At 51.5% G+C, this 21602-nt stretch overlaps 1 protein-coding gene and 1 long non-coding RNA gene across 2 annotated transcripts; one reads left to right on the top strand and one right to left on the bottom strand.

Moving 5' to 3' along the window:
- Nucleotides 1-1973: 1973 nt before the first annotated feature.
- LOC139174639 (tetraspanin-15-like) lies at nt 1974-20570 on the top strand. The gene is made up of 8 exons (XM_070765127.1): nt 1974-2156; nt 4648-4833; nt 10150-10224; nt 10680-10775; nt 12704-12817; nt 16131-16184; nt 16815-16931; nt 18236-20570. The coding sequence occupies exons 1-8, from the start codon at nt 2067-2069 to the stop codon at nt 18467-18469; spliced, it is 966 nt and encodes a 321-aa protein (XP_070621228.1). The 5' UTR covers nt 1974-2066; the 3' UTR covers nt 18470-20570.
- Nucleotides 6666-9135, bottom strand: LOC139174641 (uncharacterized). The gene is made up of 3 exons (XR_011560405.1): nt 8858-9135; nt 8354-8707; nt 6666-7174 (listed from the first exon to the last, which is right to left on the bottom strand). It is a non-coding gene; the product is annotated as an uncharacterized lncRNA (long non-coding RNA).
- Nucleotides 20571-21602: the final 1032 nt, after the last annotated feature.

Below are 21602 nucleotides of genomic sequence, written 5' to 3'. Positions count from 1 at the left end.
TTCCTTGTGTGTCCAATCACACTTGGCCAATAAAATTCTATTCCATTCCATTCCCTTCTAGAATAGGTCAGATCCCATCCTGCAGATTCCCAAAATGTTTTAGAGGGGAAATACAGTATCAGTTGCACAAGCCACTAGAACAGTGAGGGTCAACCTTTTCCTTGCCACATGCCAGCACCCATAATGCAGTGCGCACATGACACCACCCCCACGCAACCCCCTGCCCCCTCCAGAGAGCCCCCAGAGGTGGGGGAGGAGGCCAGTTTCACCCTCCCGGTGGCTCCAGAGCCCGATGGAAGCAAAGAACAGGCCTTCTGGAAGTTCCGGAAATGGGCTCATCTCTGGCCAGCGGAGCCCAGGGGAGGCCAGTTTCGCCCTCCTAGAGGCTCAGGGAAAGCTTCTGGAACTGGGCAGGCTGAAAATCAGCTGGCCGGTAGGAGGAACATGGGCCTGTGCGGTGGAGCTGAGGTGAAAGATGATTCGTGTGCCTGCATGCCACAGGTGCCACAAGTTCCCCATCCAGGCCATGTGGTGTCAGCCTCTGCCTTATAATGACCGGCCTCTGTATTGCTTATTCTGTGAATATTTCTTTGGGGCTTCAGTGATTCTGAGCTCTGGATTCTGCTGTAGGATCTCGTATATAAAGAAGTTTCTTACACACCATTGAAGTTCATTTAATTGCGTGCTGGTCAGATGTGCTGCAAACTCTGATAGCTTTCAGGCATGCAACACTGTTCAAAAGAAAGACTTGGCAGCGTCAATTTATCACCTGCTTAATATCTGAATTGCACATGGAAGTGCCCAGCAATAATTAAGTTTGAATTAAAGAAATGTGCAGGTATCAGCAGAAGGTAAGCACATGCTGCCTCGGCAGTGGGACGCACAGCACATTATGGTGGCTTGCAAGGCCCTCTCTGAATCAGTGATCCTAAGTTGCATAAATTGTATAAGCATGCCTGAGAACAAAGCATACCTTAGATGCACCTGTGGATCCCGGGATTTCAGAATAACAGAAGAAGAGTTGGAAAGGACCTTGGAGATGGGCCCGGGGGCCTCACAAACCGCCTGAAGGCTACCCTGAAAGGACAAAGGATTGCATTGGGGGGATTGCATGGACCTCTCCTACAGCGCCTTCCTGTGAACGACTACTTCAACTTCAACCACAACAACACAAGAACACTCAACAGATACAAACCTAAAAGTAAACCGCTCTAAACTGGACTGCAGGAAATACGACTTTAGCAACCGAGTGGTTAATGCATGGAACTCACTACCTGACTCTGTAGTATCCTCACCTGACCCCCCAAACTTCACCCTCAGACTCTCCACCGTTGACCTCTCCCGAGGGGTCTGCATAAGTGCACCAGCCTGCCTCCCCTCCGCTGTCTGAATGTTTCTCTCTCTCGCTAGTATCATGTATATAACAAACATAGTTAGATCCTGGTCTACCAGAGGCCGCGCAGGATGGCCCACAAGAGAGAGCCCAGAGACCCCCTCTGGCCCCGGGGGACTGACCCGGACGGCATTCCGCCAGCGGTTTCCAATCCCAGGGAGAAAAGGGCCACTTCTGCCCCCCCCCCCCCCGCTGCCCAGAATCCTGTGGAGACTTGAACCCAGGGCCCGGAGGGAGAGAAGGCCCCAAACAGAGGCCCCTCAGGCGCAGGAAGCGGGATGGCGGCAGGGGCTCCGGGGGAGGAAGCGAGGCCCCGGCCCGGCCCTTCAGCACCCCCCCCCCACCTGCCCCAGAGGCTCGGCCCGGTCTGTGGCCGTCAGGAGGGGGGGCTGCCCGGACCCTTCCCCGCTGCTGCTGCTGGCGGCGGAGCCTCTGCCGGGTCTCGGGCAGCGCTTGGCCCGCCGCGTCCCCAGCCCGGAGCGGCCGCGCGGAGACCGGGGAGCCGGCTGGGAGTTTTGCGCGGGTCGCTCTCTGCTCCTCCGCGGCCCGGCCCGCCCCGCCGCCCGCCCGGCTTCCCAGGCGGAAGTGGAGGGAACCCCCGGGAGGGAAGAGGGAGGGAGAGCGCCGCCGCCGCCTCCCTGCGCAGGTGTTCGGCCGGCGGCCCTGCGGAGCGATGGGCGGCTCGGGCCCGGCCTGGCGGGAGTCGCTGCCCTACTACTACTGCGTCAAGTTCGCGCTCTCGGCCTCCTCCACCCTCTTCTCGGTAGGCGACCCCCCCCCCCCCCAGACGCCGCCCTGTGCCGGTGCAGCGCGCGTCTCTTTCTGCCGCTTGGGCGCCGCCCGGTTTTCCCGCCCGCCGCTCTGAGGGGGCTGAGGCGAGTTCCTCGCGGGCGTTGCCTCCGCCCTCAGGCGCCGAGAGAGAAAGAGAGGGCGCCCTGCGCGGACGGGGAGGGGTCCTTGTGGGCCCGCGACACCAGGCCAGGAAGGCGGCCTCGTCCTGGGGGCGAAAAGCTTCACCTGCCCGCGGACACGGGGGGGCTGAGGAGGAAGCCAGGCCGGTGTCCTCTCGGCCTCCTCCTCAGCAGGGCCGCGTTGAGCGTTAATCTCCGGCCCCCAGCCCCCTCGGCCACGTCTCTCCCATTGAACCTTTTTCTCTGCTGAAGACCTGAAAATGTTTCTTGGATGAGAAGTGAAACATTTTTTTAAAAAAAATCAGATTATATCTTGACACGATCAATCCCAGTGTGTTGGCCTTCCCAGGAAGCCGGGCACAGGCTAAATTTCATACCTGGAAAAACAGGGTCTTTCCTTCCTCGGCCCAATTGGTGTGTGTGTGTGTGAAAAACCAGGTTTGTGACCCAGCCTGGCCCTCAACCACTGCCACAGATGTGTAGAGCAAAGGGGAGAGCCAGTCCGTTACTTGGCCGAATGACCGAGTTGCCAGTCCTGGTTGTGGTTGCTAAGTGAGGACCATCTCTAGCCATTTTCTTCCTGAATGTTTTTGGAAATTTGTAAGAAAATCTTGTTGCAATTAATTTAAAAAGTTTGTCCTGCGTACCTGCTTGATAGGCAGGTTGCTGGAGGCTACGTAAGCGGTGCTCAGCGTAGATCCTGGAACAGGCTCCGTCCTCTCTGCTTGGGGAGGACACCCTGGGTCCTGGTTAATTGTTTGGACATCAGGGTTTTGGCCCAGGTCTTTGTGGAGAAGCTGAACCGGTTTTGGGTGCTACGGTATTTTGTAGGTCCAGCCTGCATCTTCTGTGCTCCCGACCCATCATCCCTGTTCTGCTTTGCCAAAGAATTTTATACTGAATGGAGGCATTTGTTTCTCCTCTGTTGGTTTAATTTAACAGGTTCACTAGGTAGAAGTCTTGATGTTTTTATATGATTTATTCACCATCATCATCATTAGGAAAGCGATGACTTGTTTAATGCCAAGGAAACCTGTAAGCAATTGCAATTTGTTCAAACTGGAGTTCAGGCTTAATGCAAGTTATGGTTTTAATAAACCCATCACTAAAATGATCATGGGATTACCCATGTACCATAGTTATTTCTTATGGCAATAAGAATAAAGAAATTTAGAATAGAAAATAGAACAGAACGGAATAGAATTCTTTATCGGTGAACTGTTACTACTAATGTACCTGTGGCAGCAGCACCTGGGCCTGGGGGGGAGGGGGCTGGGGAATGCCGCCCCCGGCTGCTTTCTTCAGAGCAAAGCTTGCAAGAGATGGATGGCATTTGAGGATCTCTGGCCCTGTTTTTTAATAAGGCATTTGCTGCTGCTTGGTTTGAAATGCCTGACCTTTAAAGCGGAATTAAACTGCTGTCTTTTCCTGTGATCTGTTGTGTGATAAATGGATAGCTATGGCGGCATTGCTGCTGTGGATGAGGAGGCGGGTGGGTGGGTGATATTTGTTTAGCCTGGTCCTTCCTGCCCACCCCCTGATAAGGCACAGCTGCCTCCAAGAGTCTCAGCCTCCTCCCTGGTTGTCTCTTGAAAAAGCACCTTGGGTGGGTTTTTTCACAACTGTAGAAAATTTGTAGAAACCATGCTGAACGATTTCCCAATATTAGCAGCATAGCCCAGGAAAAATAATAATTTATAGTTAAAGCAAACACATTTTGATGCTGGAGGGGTTGCCAGAACTCAATTACTTTTTTGCCTTTATGGATGGTCTTGCTCTAAGGTACCCATTTGAGGGTAGGCTATTTCAGAAAATTGCACCATAACGAAAGCAAAAATACACTAGGCCTTTGATCATTATTTATTGGTAAGAATATAAGTTTGAGAAACAACGCCTGTGTTACATTTTTAATGAATAGCTGCTAGATTAGTAAACATCTAGAGTAGACATCTAAGACAAATTCATTAGATACAATGCAGTCTATGGCCCTATTGGGAAAAATAAATATCTAAATTGAAACCAAGTGAAAAAATAGGGAAGAAAAGTGCTTTTACTCTATGGGATGACTTTATAATGTATTTTAATAATGAAAACAGAAATCGGTTATCTATTGCTCATCATGATAAATTATGGAAGATAAAACATTCATGAACTGATTTTAACCTGTGAAATATTATTGTCGGCTCTGTTTTCCTATTGGAGGATTTATTTCCTGGGATCCATGTGACGTCTGCAGGCCCCCACCTGGGTGGATGTGGTCGGGGCGGAGGGCCCCCCCCCCGCGAGAGAGCCTCCCCTGGGCCTGGAGGGTCTGAGCTGCTTCCTCCTTCCCGTCCTCTGCAGGTGGCCGGCCTTGTCATCTTCTGCGTGGGCATCTATGCTGAAGTGGAGAGGCAGAAGCACCGGACCCTGGAAGGGCTCTTCCTCGCCCCGGCCCTCATCCTCATCCTCCTGGGCCTCGCCATCTTTGCCGTCTCTTTCATTGGCATGGTGGGATCCCTCCGAGACAACCGGACCCTGCTGAAAACCGTAAGGCCCTTTCCTGGCTCCCGGCAGGCTCCCCCTTGGCCTCCCCTGGTCCACCAGAGGAGACGGGCTCTGGCGTTAGTGCCCTCTTCCCCAGAAACCTCGCAGGTGGACCAGGGCTTCCTTTCGGCAGAGCCGGGTTGCAGCTGCTCCCTCCTCAGCCTTTGGGACAGCCAGACCCCCCCTCCGAAGAAGCCCCCCCCCCCCCGCTTCTGGCTCTTTTCCTGGGAAAGATGCTGCAGCCAACCAATTGTGCTTGGAAGGAATGGAGCCCCCCCTGCCCCCCCCATTCTCCCTCTTCTCTCTGCCTGAATTAAAAACCAGACAAAAGATGGAAGCCCTGGCTGCCCCCCCCTGCCCCCACCAGGATCCTCCTCCGCTCGCTTTGTCTGTGCTGCATTCAGACATTCTGATCACCTGGGGGGGGGGCTTCTCTCCTCAGGGCGACAGCAGCAGCACGGAACAAAGGCTACCCCCAAAGAGGCCCCCCCCGCTCACCCCCCCCTCAGCCCCCCCCCCCCCCCGAGCAAGGCCCAAGCCCTCCAGGAGGCAGGGCAGGAAGAGGCACGGCCAGGCCTTGCAAGACTTGGGCATCCTTCCTCCCTGACTCCCTTGCCTCCCCTGCCCCCCCCCCCCCCCGCACAGCCCAGGAGGAGGAAAGGCGGCATACACACACACACACACTCCGAGGCTTCATGTTTGTGGCAGGAAAAATTAAGACTGGCTCCTTCTGGGAGTTTGCAAATTGCTCCCAAAGGTTTCAACGCTGCTCCAGGTCTGTTTTGGGTCTAGGACTCCCAGGCAGAGGGGTCTCCCTTGAAGCCTTGGGGGGGAGATATCCCAGGGCAGCCCCCTGAGGAACAGCTGAGGCCCCTTTGCCGCTTGGAAACACCCCCCCCCCCCGAAGAAGGGCCCCCTGGCCCCACAGACGGGGCGGCCGACCCCCCCTTCTCCCGGAGGGAAGCTGCAACCTGTGCCACAGGGCCCCCTGCACACCCTGTGGGAGACATGTGTGTGGAGCTGGAAAGGCTGGGGAGTGGGGACCCCTCGTCTTCGCAGCCTCCTCCCCATTTGTTCCATGGTTCTGAGAGCTGCCAGCTCCTCCCAAACAGGTGGAGTGATTTGAACGTTTCACCTTTTATATTCCGTTCTTTGTGTTTGCATTACGGTGAATTCCAGTACAACGTGTCCGCTCTTGCCCAAGGTTCCAGTCACCACAATTCCTTTCCTGTCTGTGAGGTCCAGCCTGGCTTTTCCTCTGGCTCCCCCCCCTGCCCTTTGGGTGGCAACGTCGTCGGCTCAGTCGGTTAGGACTCGGCCTGCAGCGCTGGTCTCCCGGTTGATGCCTGGGAAGTTCAGGCCTCCCTTTACCACTCTGCCATGTTCCCTTCGTACATTTGTTAATTGATTAGCAAAGAGTTCATCGATTTCTCCTGTGATACACACCTACAGCAGTTTCATTTCCTCCCCCCACTTTTTTATATTGACCCATAGGGATTCTAGGAGGTTTTCATCCTTTTATATATAATGCATCTCCACCTCCTCTTTGGTTGGGTCTGTTTCTTTTGAACAGTTTGCATCCTTCAGTCAATACCTTCCAATCGTGACTTTCATCCCGCCAAGTTTCCACAATGGTGACTAGTCGCCCTAATGCATCAAGTTCACCCTGTTTGTTCCCTAAACTTAATGCAACTTCAGAAACTCCAGAAAGCCTGCAGTGTCCCCACTACTTCACTGTTCAAGTTTAAGTAACTTCTGCAAAGAGAGAAAATTATTTGGAGTGCCAAATAATCAACTTTGTACAGGACTCAGAAGTAAAATTTTATTTGCCACCCTGTTCAGTTCACAAATAGAGGCCATTCTGGTTAAATAAATATCACAAACTGTTCCTGCCTGACACTATTTTTCATCTGTATATCAGAAATTCATCTCCTTATGAATCACAAATGTCAAATACTTTTTCCTTTCTAAAATTAATAACGTTTTGTGACATTGCTTGGGGATGAAAAACACTTTTTCCAATCTCCTGCTGAGCAAAACGTGGCTGTTGGGAGCGATGCGCAGGGAGCGATGCGCAGTGTGCCAAGGGTTTTTCCTGCTGTTCTTACCCACCCCTAGCTCATCTCCAAGAGGGGGAGTTCTTTGCTCTCACTGGTTTTGCTCTGAAAATGGGTATTAGCTGATCAGATTATAAAATACAAAGAGAATGAAAACTAAAGGAGGGAAAAGGGGGAAAGGGCTTCGGACTCTTTAGCACAGAATAGAATAGAACAGAATTATTTATTGGCCAAGTGTGATTGGACCCACAAGGGATTTGTCTTTGGTGCAGATGCTCTCAGTGGACCTAGAAGAAAAGAGACATTTGTCAAGAACCGTGAGGGACAACACTTAACGATTGTCATAGGGGTCAAATAAGCAATCTAATCCCATTGGGAACCAGCCAATATTGTAAAGGATATAAGCAACACGTTACAATCCTACAGTCATTGGTGGGAGGAGATGGCTGATGGGAAGGATGAGAAGATTCACAGTAGTGCAGGCTTTGTAAATAGTTTAACAGTGTTCAGGGAATTATTTGTTTAGCACATTGTGATGGCATTTGGGAAAAAACCCTGTTCTTGTGTGTACTTGTTCTGGTGTGCAGTGCTCTGTAGTGTTGTTTGAGGGTGGGAGTTGAAACAGTTTCATGTCCAGGCTGCGAGGGGTCTGTAGATATTTTCACAGCCCTCTTTTTGACCCGTGCAGTCTACAGGTCCTCAGTGGAAGCAATTGTTTTTTCTGTAGTGGTTCAATAATGGCTAACACTGGATTTCTGCTGGGATAAAGCAATGTTGCTTGGCGGGGCCTTCTCTGTGGGGGGCCCGGCCCCCTGGAATCAGCTCCCCCCAGAGATCCGCACTGCCCCCACCCATTTATGCCGGCAGCCTTGGGGCGTTTAGAGCTCAGCCTCTGGCCGATGAATGGTATCTATGGTTGTTGTCTGAGTGGCTATGGTTGATTTTTAAACATCATTGTTTGAGAAGGAGGGTCAGACTAGATGGCCACCAAGGTCCCTTCCCTCTCTATCATTCTGTAAGTCTCCTGAATGAGAAAGTGGGTCAGACTAGATGGCCACCGAGGTCCCTTCCCTCTCTATCATTCAATGTGTGTGTTTGTGTATGAAAGAGCAAACTGTCCCATTCTTTCCTTCCCAAAGTAGCATTTTGTAACAACCGTTCTGATTGGGTGGTGGCGAACTGTCCCCTGTGGCCAAAAGGCTGTGGCTGAAGGTGGATTTTTGTGACCAAAGGGCTGGGGCCAAGAGCTAGGGGCCTTTGGGCGAGGGAGAGAAGGCAGCGGCTGATCAGTTGCTGCGGAGGAAAGAGCTTCATCCAACTGGCGGAGGCAAAAAGTCCCATCCCCTCTCCTGGTGGGGCTGCGGCCTGAATGCCTGGGATTGTGCCTGCTGCCAGCCCCCTCTCCCCTTCTCTGTCTCCCCCTCTTAACGGCAGCCCAGATCTGCCCCCCCCCCCAGACAACTCACCTCCACGCAGTAAGTGGGGAGTGGGATTCCTTGCCTGGGGGGGTTTCTTCTGGAGTTGCATCTTCATGGTCAGATCGCTTCCAGGAGGGACTTCCGCTCTTTTGCCCAGTCCAAGGCAGCCAACAAACTCCTGGACAATTGGGGGTGGGGGGGCTTCTGGGTCAGGTGCCTGACCTTGCAAGGGGGTCTTTTGGCACAGGGGCAGGGCAGGTGTGCCCCCCCCCCCATTGGCCTTGGGCGAGGCAACCCGGGTCCTGTCAATCCCCACTCTTTGCAGGGGGGCAGAGTCAGGGTGGAAACTCGGTGCGAGGTGGAGCGTGCAGTGAAATATCTGATGAAAGCTTTGAAGTTTCTCTAGGTAAATAAACAAAAAAAGATGGATCGCAGATTGCAGAAATAAAGCAAAAAAGCAAAAAGACAGAGAATTGGAAAAATAATAGGGAGAAGAACATTTACAACAGAGTTAAAACATTTCAACAGAAGTTTACAACATACAGAAATTACCTGCAGCTATTTGTGATGAGAACGAAAGCAAAGCAGAGGAGAAGAGATGTGGCATTCAAGACAGTGGGAGGAATTCTGATTGGGTCTTTTAATGGAAAACTAGCGGTCTGAAACTCCCCTCAGGCCCTTTCGGGAGGCAGTGGAGTCTGCCAAGCAGAAGGGTTTGCCCCAAGTCCAGTCCAGGCCTCACGGAGAGAAGCGGGTGCGTGGCTTTGTGGCAGCAAAGGTGGAATCCAAGGAAAGTTGTAAAATAATGTCTGCTAATTTTTAATCCTGAGAACATTGGAAGAAGGAAGGTGCCTTTTGTGACAGCATTAAAAGGCGGAAAGAAGCCACATCCCATGTTGCCCAGGGGAACAAGGAATCAGAAAACATAGCTGCTTTTGCTGATCTCAAGTTAAATAGGACTTTTGGGATACAGTCCTGAAACAGCCGTGTACAGAAAGTGAAAGACTTCACAAAATGCGAATGGGTTTTAAGAAGGAGCTAAAGTCCTGCACAGGCTCCTTCCGGTCTCTGGGGCTGAGTGGTTGACAGGGTTTGATTGTTCTCCTTAGTTCTAGGCTGGGTCTCTATTCTTTTCCACCTGTCGCCTCTTGTTCTACCCTCAGGTGCTGTGGAGAATAGCTTGACTCCCTCTTCTTGGTGGCCGCCCCTCAAATATTGTAAATAAGTTAAATATTGTTAACACATTGCAATCACATTCCACTCAAGAAAATAGGGAGTATGTAATATTGCAGCAGTTTATAGGCACTCTATTAAATAAGTTGTTAAAGGTGATTCATTGTACTCTAGAGTGTAGGAGAAGAAGGGCAGAGCCCGAGGGAGGGAGGGAGGGAGGGAGGAAGTCACCCACCCACCCACCCACCAAGGAAGCCAGTCCAGCCCCTCTGATCTAATGGCATCGCCCGTCGGCTGGGAAGAGTCCCACCGCTTGACTTGACCCCTCCTGAGCGGCCTTTCACGGCTGACCCTGGAGCCCGTGTCTTTTGCGGGGGGGGGGGGGGGGGGGGCTTGGCTTCTGCTCTCCCAGCCTCAGGGCCATTTGTCCGAACGTTTGTGGCGTCCAGAAGAAACCCTCCGAATCCTGCAGCCGATGCTCTTCAACAAGCTGAAATGGTCCCCAAGGCCTTGGCTTCGCTCTGCACAAAGGGAAACGTTCTTTCTGCCTCTGGTTTGTTCTTTTAGGAAGGGGCCCAGCGCTGTTCTCATGTCCCAGCTGCGTTGCTAGAACCTGAGCGCGCGCGGAGGTCCCAGCTTTAGTGACCCTGCTTCCTGTCTCTCTCGCCTAGTTCTTCTGGGTCCTCTTGGCCATCTTCCTGGTGGAGTTGCTGCTGCTGTTGGTGGAAATCGTCTTTGAGAAGCAGGTAAGCCCTCCTGCCCCCCCCCCGCCAAAGGGGATGGATTGGGGAGGGGGAGGGACCCCCCGTCCTTTGCACCTGCCTGGACACAAAAGGGGGTGGGGGTGGGGGTGGGGAAGCAGTCCAAGGGTAACAGGACCCTAAAAGGCAGGTTAGGATCACAAGTCAAAAGGAGGCAGGGAGATGGTAAGAGAACACTTGCCCGTTCTAGGCAGTGGTGGCCCCCTGCCGGTACGGCCGATGGCTGTGGCTCTGCAGCTGTGGCGCACGTCCGAGAGAAAGTCGGCCTCCTGCCCCTGTGCAGGTAGCAAAGTCTCGGATGGGGACGCGCGTGTTTCTGCGAGGTTTTTTTCTGCTTCCGCGCATGAGGAGAGGTGACCGCTGTTGGCCTTGCAGATGACCCCCAACCGGGGTGACCCCTTCAGGGGCCCCTCTCACGCCTGGGGCCCTTTTTCTTGCAGATGAATGCCGTGTTCCACTCCAGCATTCAGGACGGGATAAGACACTATTACGACGATTTGGATTTCAAAAACATTTTGGACTATGTTCAGCAGAAGGTAACGCCATTATGTGTGTTTGGGTCAGCTGCCATTTTGTAATTACAGAAAGTGTTGTTACTGGGGAGACCGTAGATGGCTAGACGGTCCGGGATGCCTTTAATCTGGCAGTGATGATGTTACCTAGTTTGGGCAATGAAACATGTGCTGGAAGTCAACCAAGCTCAGAGAGCACCAAGAATCCCCCCTTTCAACTCTGAGCTAAAAACATTTCTCTCATTCACTTGCGACTCTGGACAGATAATTTCTTTGCAAACAGGATCATTTCCTAAGCTGTTAAGGACCAAACGGAATCCTTGGGGAGCCACCTCTCAACTGAGGAGCATCGTCAGGACTCCCCATAGTTCTTCTGGGACCTTCTGCTCCTCACGGCTGGCGCTGCAGGGGAACCGCGTTGGTCTATAACAGACAGAAGTCAGGAGCACCCTGGTGGTGGCCCCCCTTTTAGTCCAACGGGTTTTATAAAAAGGCAGATACTTTGGTGATGCATGGTGCATCTAATGAGGGGAGCTCTGCCTTTTATTATTTATTTTACTATCATTTTGTTTTCAATTTTTATATTTTTAATTCAACAGTTAAAATACAAATTCACACAAAAAAAACCCCAACCAAAACCAGAACAAAACTAAGGACAGAAACAAAAACAAGTGCATTAATTTAAAAAAAAGAAAATATACACATATTGTCCCCCTTAATTGAATACTGCTAAATATATTACAACATCAGTTTCCCCTTTCTGAAACAGGGCTACAATATATTCTGCAACTCTATTTACCCAAACAATTTGACCTATTATTTATCTACTGAAAAAAGAAGCAGGTAACAACAGGTGAGCCAAACAACAGAACCTCTGTTCACCATCCGCGAAGGTCTTTTACTCACAGAACCTCTGTGATGGCTTCAGTTTCAATCTCGACCTTAACCATTGGACCGGTCATTGCCTCTGGTCTGTCCAGGACCAAATACCCGTGGCTGATTCTTAATAATGAACCTTAAAGGCCTTTCCATGTCCCTGGCCCAGGAGCCGTTACAGCTCATCACCCTTACTAGGAGCTGCTGGCCATGGGCTGCCGTCATCCGTGTTCAGCTACCAACCCCACATCAGTTTCACCCGATGGGGGGGGGGGTTTCCATGCCCTTTCCCCTCCCTGCTCCCAAGCCCCCGTTGGGAAAATGTAAGTGCCTCACTTTTGGGACAAAGCTTAAGAATGTGGCTGGTCTGCAGAGGGACCGGTGGGTAGAACGTGGCCGTGATCTTCCTCGGCCCAGAGGGCTTCTCTCCTTCTCTGGGCTTTTCATCTCTGCTTGGGCTCTTTTGCAGAAAGCCCCTGTGTCCTGTTTGGCAGTGGCCACAGCGGGGAGGTCTGGATTTGAGCTGGAGTGCAGAAGGACGCCCCTTCTGCCCGTCACGGGTTCAATAGGGAGGGGGGCTGCCACTTCGCTATTCCACCCCCACCCCCAGAGGGAAGCGGCTCTCGGGCAGCCTGGCTAAAACCTCAGCTGGACAGCTCTGGCCTCAGGCCACCCTTTGCCCAAAGCAAATTCATTCCCATCTGCCGATGATGATTCTGGTTCTGTCGCTGGTATTTCAGCAGGAAAACCATTAGAAGTTCAGAGGTTGGAAGACCCTCCGCCCCCCGTCCCCCCACTCGCTAGCCCTTCCCCCACTAGAAGCACCCCGGGGAGAAGGGAAGGAACACTGCAGGCCACCCCCCCCTCTTTCCCTGGGCAAGGCAGCCGTTGCCAAGTGGCCGCCGATCCCTTCAGATCACCGGAGAGCCCCGAGCATGCTTGGGGGGTGGGGGGGTGGGGGCAGACTCTTTGAGGCCTCACGGCTGGAACTGCCTGGAATTGTCCTCTTGTTTCACTTCTAATGAGTGAAGATGCAGCTGTGCCCCCCCCCCCCCGCTCCCCTCTTTGTCTTGCAGTTTTCCTGCTGTGGAGGGGATGAATTCAGTGACTGGCAGGTGAACCCATACCACTCGTGCAATGGCAGTGGCCCCCTGGCCTGTGGGGTGCCCTACACCTGCTGTATCAGGAAGGTGAGGGGGCAGAAGGCAGGGGGGTGGGATGCGCCTTGTGCTGGGGTCCCTTTGGCCGGCAGAGCCACCGTCCCCCTCTGTTCGGATGGCATGCGGTTCTGTGGCAGGCTTCCTTGGAGGCCCCCCCTCAGGTCCAGTTTCCGCAGGCCCCCCCGCTGAGCACCACCTTCCACAGGCCGGAAGCTCAGCTCCCCTGGGACAGCTTGGGGGCCAGGCCAGAGAAGGCTGCGTTTGCCCCCCCCCCCTTCAAAGAAAACGCTTACCTGTGCCACACACACAGCCAGCGCAGTCCCCCAGGCTGCCCCACCAGAGCGGTAGCGTCAGGATCAAGGGGAATGCTAGCGCTGCTGGGCCCTGCCCCAGTGGGGGAGACACACTTGGAGGGAACTGACTCCACTTCTGGACACGATGACACACAAAAGCTGCTGACCTTCTGGAAAGAGGGCAGGGGAGGACAACACAGAGGAGTAGAAGGCTGGAGGCCCAACTGTAGGAGGAAGAGTTAGGCACTTACTCATCCGAGAGGGGGAGCAGGGGTGGCCCCACGGCCGCCTTGCAGGGCTGCGACAGAGACGAGGGGGGAAGGTGTCACAAAGGTGTTGGATGAAGGTGGTGCCGTGGATATTGCCTACCTGGACTTCAGCAAAGCCTTTGATACGGTTCCACATAAAGAGCTGATAGATAAATTAGTGAAGATTGGACTTAATCCCTGGATAGTTCAATGGATTTGCAGCTGGCTGAAGCGTAGACATCAGAGAGTTATGGTTAATGGCGAGTATTCTGAGCAGAGTCAGGTTACAAGCGGTGTGCCACAAGGATCTGTTCTGGGTCCTATTCTTTTTAATATATTTGTGAGTGACATAGGGGAAGGTTTGGTAGGGAAGGTTTGCCTATTTGCCGATGACTCTAAAGTGTGCAATAGGGTTGATATTCCTGGAGGCGTCTGTAATATGGTAAATGATTTAGCTTTACTAGATAAATGGTCTAAGCAATGGAAACTGCAGTTTAATGTTTCCAAATGTAAAATAATGCACTTGGGGAAAAGGAATCCTCAATCTGAGTATTGTATTGGCAGTTCTGTGTTGGCAAATACTTCAAAAGAAAAGGATTTAGGTGTAGTGATTTCTGACAGTCTCAAAATGGGTGAACAGTGCAGTCAGGCGGTAGGGAAAGCAAGTAGGATGCTTGGCTGCATAGCTAGAGGTATAACAAGCAGGAAGAGGGAGATTATGATCCCACTGTATAGAATGCTGGTGAGACCACATTTGGAATACTGTGTTCAGTTCTGGAGACCTCACCTACAAAAAGATATTGACAAAATTGAACGGGTCCAAAGACGGGCTACAAGAATGGTGGAAGGTCTTAAGCATAAAACGTATCAGGAAAGACTTCATGGACTCCATCTGCAGGGTCTGGAGGACAGAAGGGAAAGGGAGGACATGATCGAAACATTTAAATATGTTCAAGGGTTAAATAAGGTTCAGGAGGGAAGTGTTTTTAATAGGAAAGTGAACACAAGAACAAGGGGACACAATCTGAAGTTAGTTGGGGGAAAGATCAAAAGCAACATGAGAAAATATTATTTTACTGAAAGAGTAGTAGATCCTTGGAACAAACTTCCAGCAGATGTGGTAGATAAATCCACAGTAACTGAATTGAAACATGCCTGGGATAAACATATATCCATCCTAAGATAAAATACAGAAAATAGTATAAGGGCAGACTAGATGGACCATGAGGTCTTTTCTGCCGTCAGACTTCTATGTTTCTATGTTTCTATGTGTGTCGGGTCTGTGAACTTCAAAAATGCTGCAGTTTTTTTCTGCTGTGGTTGTTGGCTCCTTTGCTTGGGATGTTGTGAAGGCCCTTAGTTGGCTTGTGTGCTGTGCCGATTCCATGTGGCTGTGGGAGTCTGTTGGTAGTTTCTGAGATATTCTTGATGCATGGCAGTGTGATTTGTTTTAGGGTTTGGGTTGTGCTGTATTGGGTTGAGTGTTTCAGGGCCTTTTTGATAAAGTGTGGCTATCCATGTTGTTGAAACACATTGTATAGATGCTGCACTTCCTTTTTCTGTTGTTCCGGTTGCTGTTGTGTGTTTGGGCTCATCTAAACAAAGCTCCCCTGCAGCTTCTCATGTAGGAAGTTGGGCTGTTGCTTGGTGTGGATGGTTTTTCTGTAGACTTGCATGTCTAGTTTGCTATTACGGTCTCTGCTGACCAGGATGACCAGGAAGGGGAGCGAGTGGTTGTTTTCTTCCTTTATAGTAAACTGGACTCCTTTAAAAATGTTATTGATGGTTCTCTAGTTGGTCCTTTTTTCTTATGCTGAATTCATAATTTTGGTTGTATTTGTGGAAATGCTATGGCTTCTAGACGTTGTATGATGACCTCCACTGTAAGCCCTGAAAGTGGTGATACCATAGGTGTCCCTTGAATTTGTTGGTAAACATGTGGTTAAGCAGAGGTTTATGGGATCCGTAATCCTGAGTGTTTCAACCTTTGTGTATTTGGTTAAGTCACATGTGCTATGGGAAAATGTGGTCATGGATTTGTGGTGGTTAAAAATGGTCAAGAATCCATGACTGCATTGTTCCACAAGAGGAAGGCTGTGATCTACTTTGTCAAATGCCTTATTGAAGTCAGAATCCGAATAGAGCTGGAAGGGACCTCGGAAGTCTCCTAAACCAGGCCCCTGTTCAAGTAGGAGATTCCATACCACTTTAGACGACTGTCCAGTCTCTTCTTGAAAACTTCCAACCAGGAAGCACCCACAACTTCAGAAGGCAACTTCTCTTCTGCTGGCTAATTGTCCTCCTCACTGTTAGGACGTTTCTTGTTAGCTCCAAGTTGCTCCTGTCCTTGAATAGTTTCCATCCATTGTTTCCTCTCCTGCCCTTTGGTCATTTGGAAAATAAGTGGATCCCCCACCCTCCTTGTGGCAGCCCTCGAATACTGGAATACTGCTCTCCCCTCACCCCTAGGCCTCCTCTCCTCCCGACTGGCCACAGCGATCCTAGCAGTTGCCTGGTTTGTCTCTAGCTGCTCACAACTCCTCCCCTTGCTCATCTTTTTCAGGGTTTTCACAGGCGTTGAGGTCAGGTTGGTCAGGCAGTTGCCATCACCGAGGTGTTTTCAGGAGAGAGGGTCGAACCTCTAGGGCCCCTCCCCATAATACTTGCAAAAGAATTATCCGTAAAATGAGGCCAATCAAAATGGCCAGCTTTGCTTTGTTCTTCTTCCCCGAGTCTTAAACTTAACCACCCGGACTTTCTCCCGTGTGCGGCTATCGGCCACTCTCCTTGTTGTGTTCACAGGCGCCAGGAGAAGTCGTCAACACCCTCTGTGGATACCGAGCACTAAACCAAGAGGTAGCCAACCGAAATTCACCGGGCTGAGTTGAATGCCAAACAGCTGTGGGCAGGAGGGGAGGGGAGGGGCTGACGAGGGGAGGGGCAGAGGCTTTGGGGCGTGTGGCCGCTGGACTCTTGGCTGCAGTCTTAGCCAGTGCCCCAGGGATTCGGTGCACGCTCCTGGCCACTGCACCCCAAGGGGGAAACCGGGTCTTTCCAGCCATTCTGCTCAAAATGGCTGAGAACAGACGATGCCTGTGAGAGTTTATGTATGGGATTCATGCGCGTTGTGTGAATGGCGAGGCCAGGGGTCCCCTGGGAAAGGCTGCCTCAAATTATCCTCACAACGGCATCATCTGGCTACTGAGCAGCTGGCCCATTAGCACGGCCCGGACTCACCGGACGGCTCAGTTTATGCCCTTCTCACTGGCCTCCTCTGACAAAGGCCAGCACGGCCACTGTGCCAATTTTGTGAGTGTTGTATAAACCAGCATCTTTTGGTGGCACCTGCTGGATCTCAGTAATTCTTCAAAACTTCCATCGACCAAATGGAATGGCCAGCTGTGTGGCTGGAATTCTAAATGCCAATGGCTTGTGACGGGATGAGGCCCAGCCAGGTCATTAATCAGAGATTTATTCTTTTTGTAGCGCCTGGAGCTGGTGAACACCATCCACGTACGTGGCTGCATCCACGCCGTGAGCTTTTGGTTCAAAGACAATTTCGAAGCCACTCTAGCCATCGTTTGCTCTCTGCTCCTTCCCCAGGTAAAAGCCCACCCTCTCCTCTGAAGGGGATCTGGGGGGGCTTGTGTTTTTGCCCATGGAAAAGCAGCCCAAACTGCAAGCGCCAGCGATCAGAGCGTCCGTCCGCTGGAGATTTTTATTTCTAAAATAATCTTTATTAAATTTCTACATATTAAAAACATACAAAGGAAAAAGAGAGAGAGGAGGAAAAATAGAAAAATTGGCTTAAAGCATACAAGACGGTCAGTTTCAATAGTAAAGACATACGTTGTCAACCCTATTGTTGACCATCACTATCGAGCGACCCGATGTTAGGTATTTATGTCTAGTATGTGGAATTGTGTATTTATTTTCTTTGGTTGCGTATGCTCTACTTGTATTCGTTTTGGGTGTTTCTGAGGAAGGTCGGAGTTCGTTTTTAGGGGGTTTATGTTCCATCGATTTGTGGTGCAGTGTTTCTATATTTTCATTATGTTTGGGTAAGAAAGGAAGAAGTGCCTAGTTTTATGTATTTTTTCTATTTAAGCCATTTGTACCAACTTTCCCATATTTTGTGAAATTCGGATTAATTTTTTCCCTGTAGTTCCAAAGTCATTTCTGCGCACTCAGGGGCCTTATTGATGAAGCTTAAAGTTGTGGGGGCTGTTTCTGTTTTCCAATGTTGTGCACATAATAAAAAGACTTTTAAATGCCCCCCAAGGCCCCCCCCCTGTCCTCATGGAGAAGAAGCAGGACCAACGGCACGTCCAGAGTGGCTCACGGTGGGACCATCGCAGACGGAGGAGCTGCCTGTGTTGGTCCCAAAGGGAGCCAGGGGGCCTGGGGTCGCTGGGCATTCCAGTCCGAGGGCAGTTCCTGCAAGGAAGCCGCAGGGACGTCCAGAATAGAAACCAGCTGGGCACTTGCCAAATCTCCTGTTGTTCCCCGCAGGTCTCTTTCAACAGACCCAGCGCTTTCCTTATTCTGTCCGTGTCCCCAAGGGCCGGGCATTCGGCAGGAAATGTTCCATTCACGCAAGCGTTGGCCTTGGGAGCTCTGAATGTGCCCAAGAGTCCCGGGGTGGTTGGACTGCAGCACAGCCCGCCCTGGAGGCCCCCCCCCCCCAGCCTCCTGACCAGCAGAGCTCAGCGTGTCTGACCCGGCACAGGAGGGGACCCCGGCACAGGAGGGGACCCCGTCACGGCACGTGGTCTCTCCCCGTAGTGGAGGGCACACCCTGTTTACGCACAGGACTCGGGGTCTCGCTTACTGCAGGCCGCCCACCCACCCACAGGGCAAGGGTGGCCGCCTTCTAAGGGGGTCTCGCCTCCCCTTCCTTCTCACAGGTCTTGGGCTTGGTGATGGCCTGGCTACACTGGCAGAAGCTCAATGAGATTCATTCCCGGATGGACACTGTGGACTTCAAGCAACTAGACTGGAGTGACTTCAACTTTGCCGCGCTGGACCTGACGGGAGCCGGCTGGTGCTGGTGCTTGCCACGAGAAGGCGGCTACATCCCCGTCTGTGACCAGGAGGAGGAGAGCGAGGCCGAGGCTGCCACCAGCCACAGCAAAGTATGAAGCCCTGGGGTCGCCTGCGGTGCCCGTTCCGGGGAGGCTGGCCGGGGGCAGCCGGCCAAAAGTGGTCTGGGACGGTTAAGCAAAGAGATCGGTGGGTGTTGCAAGGGCTTTTTTGCCTTCTGGAATACACACGACCACTCCGTAGTTGTTTTTGCACACTGGGTTGAGTTTCCAATTCAAGTTTGGGGGCTCTGAACTTTTAATACTTTTTTAAAATAAAAAACCTGAAATTTAGAAGCTTTTTTATTTTATAGATTTAGATTTTAGAACTCTAGTAGGAATAAGAATCCCGGGCTCTTTGTACCCCAAAGGGTTAAAATATTTCCCCTGCATTTTCCTATATATTGCCTAGCAGAGGGTCCAATTTCTTTAACTCGCTTCAGATTTAATGCTTTAATTTCCCAAAAAAGTCTCCTGAGGACTTTAAAGCAGTTTCTTCCCTACAAACACCCACCCAGTCAAGAACCAAGTTGCAGGGCAGAGATTTCCAGTTCTTCCCATTTTACAGACTGCAGGACTGATGTCACCATCCAAAAAGTCTGATGACCCTGAAAAGAGTTTGCCATGATGGGTAAATGATATCTGGATCTCCAAAATAAAATGAATCCTATGTTTCCATTTGAAAGATTGCAAAACTTTTACAGCTGTGGCAAACCCACATTTTTCGCCCCTTTGAAAATTAACCTTCTTTCTGGCTCTCTCCCAGAGCCTCCATGTGGACTGGCAGCCTTGGGCTCCCCAATGCCCCGTCGTCGTGTAGCATCACGTCACGGGTCAGAGGCAGCTCAGCGACCCAGTGGACCCCCCATGAGCTGGTGTCGGAGGACAAAGCTTCCTGCCTCCACTGAACATGAGCAGAGTGCCCGAAAGGAGGCGCCTGGCGCATGGGTGAGAATCCCACGGCAGCCGAGGGTGTTGAGTCAACATCTGCCTTGGGAAACGCTCCGTGCGGGAGGCACTTCCTTGCGTTGGGAAAAGGCCTTGTGTTGACTCCTGAGACCTCGCTCTTTTCTAGTCATCCGGCTTTTTCATTTGTGGGTGTGTACACACACACCCACACACACACACATCCTCTGCTTCTATTTTCCATGGTTTTTATAAGCCCCTGTTTGTGATACTTTGAGAGTGTAGTGATGATGCTTGATGGATTGACGGATCCGTTGTTGGTTCATGAAATAAATGTGGAGGGACGCGGAGTTGTGTTCATCTTTGGCAGCAAACCCAGCGTGAAGGTGGACCGGTGGGTCGCGGGTTCCTACTGGTACCGTACGGGCGCACTGGAAGCAGCCCGCTGGTGATGTCACCGGCCCGGTGCTGGTTCCTGGGGGCCGCCATTTTTTCCCAATTTTTTGAATATTTTTTTACTTGGGGTGGTTATTTCCTCCTTCTTCTGAGCATGTGCAGAAGCTGAGGTTTTGTAACTGTGCATGTGTCGCCATTTTGTTTCGGGTGGTTTTTAAAATTTTTATTTTTCCTCCTGAGCATGTGCAGAAGCCGAGTTCCGGCACTGTACATGCAGCAGCATCTGTTTTCAGGCTTCGTGCTGTGCCGGAGGGAGGAAGCAAGCTGGGAGAAAGCCAGGTCAGCCGCAGCCCAGCCCTGCCTCAGTCGGACATCCAGGGACGGGGGTGGGTGAGTTGAGGGAGGAGGCCACCAACAGGGAGGCCCTGGGCCAGCGCACCCCCCACCCCCCTCTCAGCCCCAGGAAGGAGAGGGCCAAGCGCTTGCCGCATCTCTCAAGCCCGGTGGAAACCTGCCGGCCTCGGGCTTGGGAGAGCGCTGGGGAAGAGCCCCCTGCCTGCTTGCCTGTGGCCCCACTGCAGAAGGGCCTGGTCTTTGCCTGGTCCCCGTGACTGTAACTTGCCTGGAGCAGACGAGGGGGGGGGGTTCTCTTACTATTTCCCTGCTTATTTTAATTTGCATTCCTAGACTTTTTTTTTTTTACCTTCGTGTTTTTGGGCGGTTGAGTTGTTATCTTTGTGTGCAAAGAATGAATGGAGCAGCTCTGTTTTCTCTCTCTGCTGCCCCCCACTCCCTGGCCCTCTTGTCTCATTAGGGGACCCACTGTTTCCTTGGCTTTTTAAATAAATAAATAAACAAACACTTTATTGTCATTGTATGTATATTGTTTTAGTTGTTTTAGTGGTTTTATTAGATTTGTATGCCGCCCCTCTCCGAAGACTCACAACAACAATAATACAATATACAGAGTACAAATCCAATATTAGATAAAAAGCTAAATTTAAAACCCATAAATATTAAAAACAATCCTTACTCTACAATCGCACCATTCTCATGTATTACAGTCAGAAAAAAATGTGGTGGGGGGGGAGGAGATAGTTAGCCCCCCCCATGCCCTGCGATATAGATAGGTCTTCAACATCTTGCGGAAGGTGGGAAGAGTGGGGGCAATTTGAATCTCTGGGGGGGGAGTTGATTCCAGAAGGCCGGGGCTGCCACAGAGAAGGCTCTTCCCATGGGTCCCACCAAACGGCGTTGTTTAGTCGACGGGACCCGGAGAAGGTCAAATCTGTGGGACCTGACCGGTCGCTGGGATTTGTGCGGCAGAAGGCGGTCCCGCAGGTATTCTGGTCCGATGCCATGTAGGGCTTTATAGGTCATTACCAACACTTTGAATTGTGACCGGAAACTGATCGGCAACCAGTGCAGGCCGCGGAGTGTTGGCGAAATGTGGGCAGATCTAGGAAGCCCTACGATGGCTCTCGCGGCCACATTCTGCACGATCTGAAGTTTCCGAACACCCTTCAGAGGTGGCCCCATGTAGAGAGCATTGCAGTAGTCGAGCCTGGAGGTGGTGAGTGACTGAGCAATGACTCCCTGTCCAGATATACAGAGTATGCCCAAGCACCGCCTAAAGGCCAGTCCCAACACAATAACAATCCCAAAAAACCATGCCCCACCCACCCACCCACCCACCACGAATTCCCCACCCTGAACCCCTCAACCATCTACACAACAGACCAGGTAACACTGTCCAGCAATTCAGTGAGGGTGGAAACAACCCCCCCCCCCCCCAGTTCATTGTTAAGTGGAATTTCAGCTCCGGAATAAAAACTGTTCAGAAAGCGTCTGCCCGAGTTTTAATTCTTATGAATCTTCTAAAAAGCTTGTA

Source organism: Erythrolamprus reginae, chromosome 12 (genome assembly GCF_031021105.1).
Source record: "Erythrolamprus reginae isolate rEryReg1 chromosome 12, rEryReg1.hap1, whole genome shotgun sequence".
NCBI classification, from domain to species: Eukaryota; Metazoa; Chordata; class Lepidosauria; order Squamata; family Dipsadidae; genus Erythrolamprus; species Erythrolamprus reginae.
This window is presented reverse-complemented; position numbering and strand designations above follow the sequence as displayed.

What these genes read in the sequence shown, in the direction of transcription:
- LOC139174639 (XM_070765127.1), top strand. Translation starts at nt 2,067, where the DNA reads ATGGGCGGCTCGGGCCCGGCCTGGCGGGAGTCGCTGCCCTACTACTAC. An exon ending in AAATCGTCTTTGAGAAGCAG is followed by an intron (nt 10,225 to 10,679) that starts GTAAGCCCTCCT and finishes TTTTTCTTGCAG; the next exon opens with ATGAATGCCGTGTTCCACTC. An exon ending in ACCGAGCACTAAACCAAGAG is followed by an intron (nt 16,185 to 16,814) that starts GTAGCCAACCGA and finishes TTCTTTTTGTAG; the next exon opens with CGCCTGGAGCTGGTGAACAC.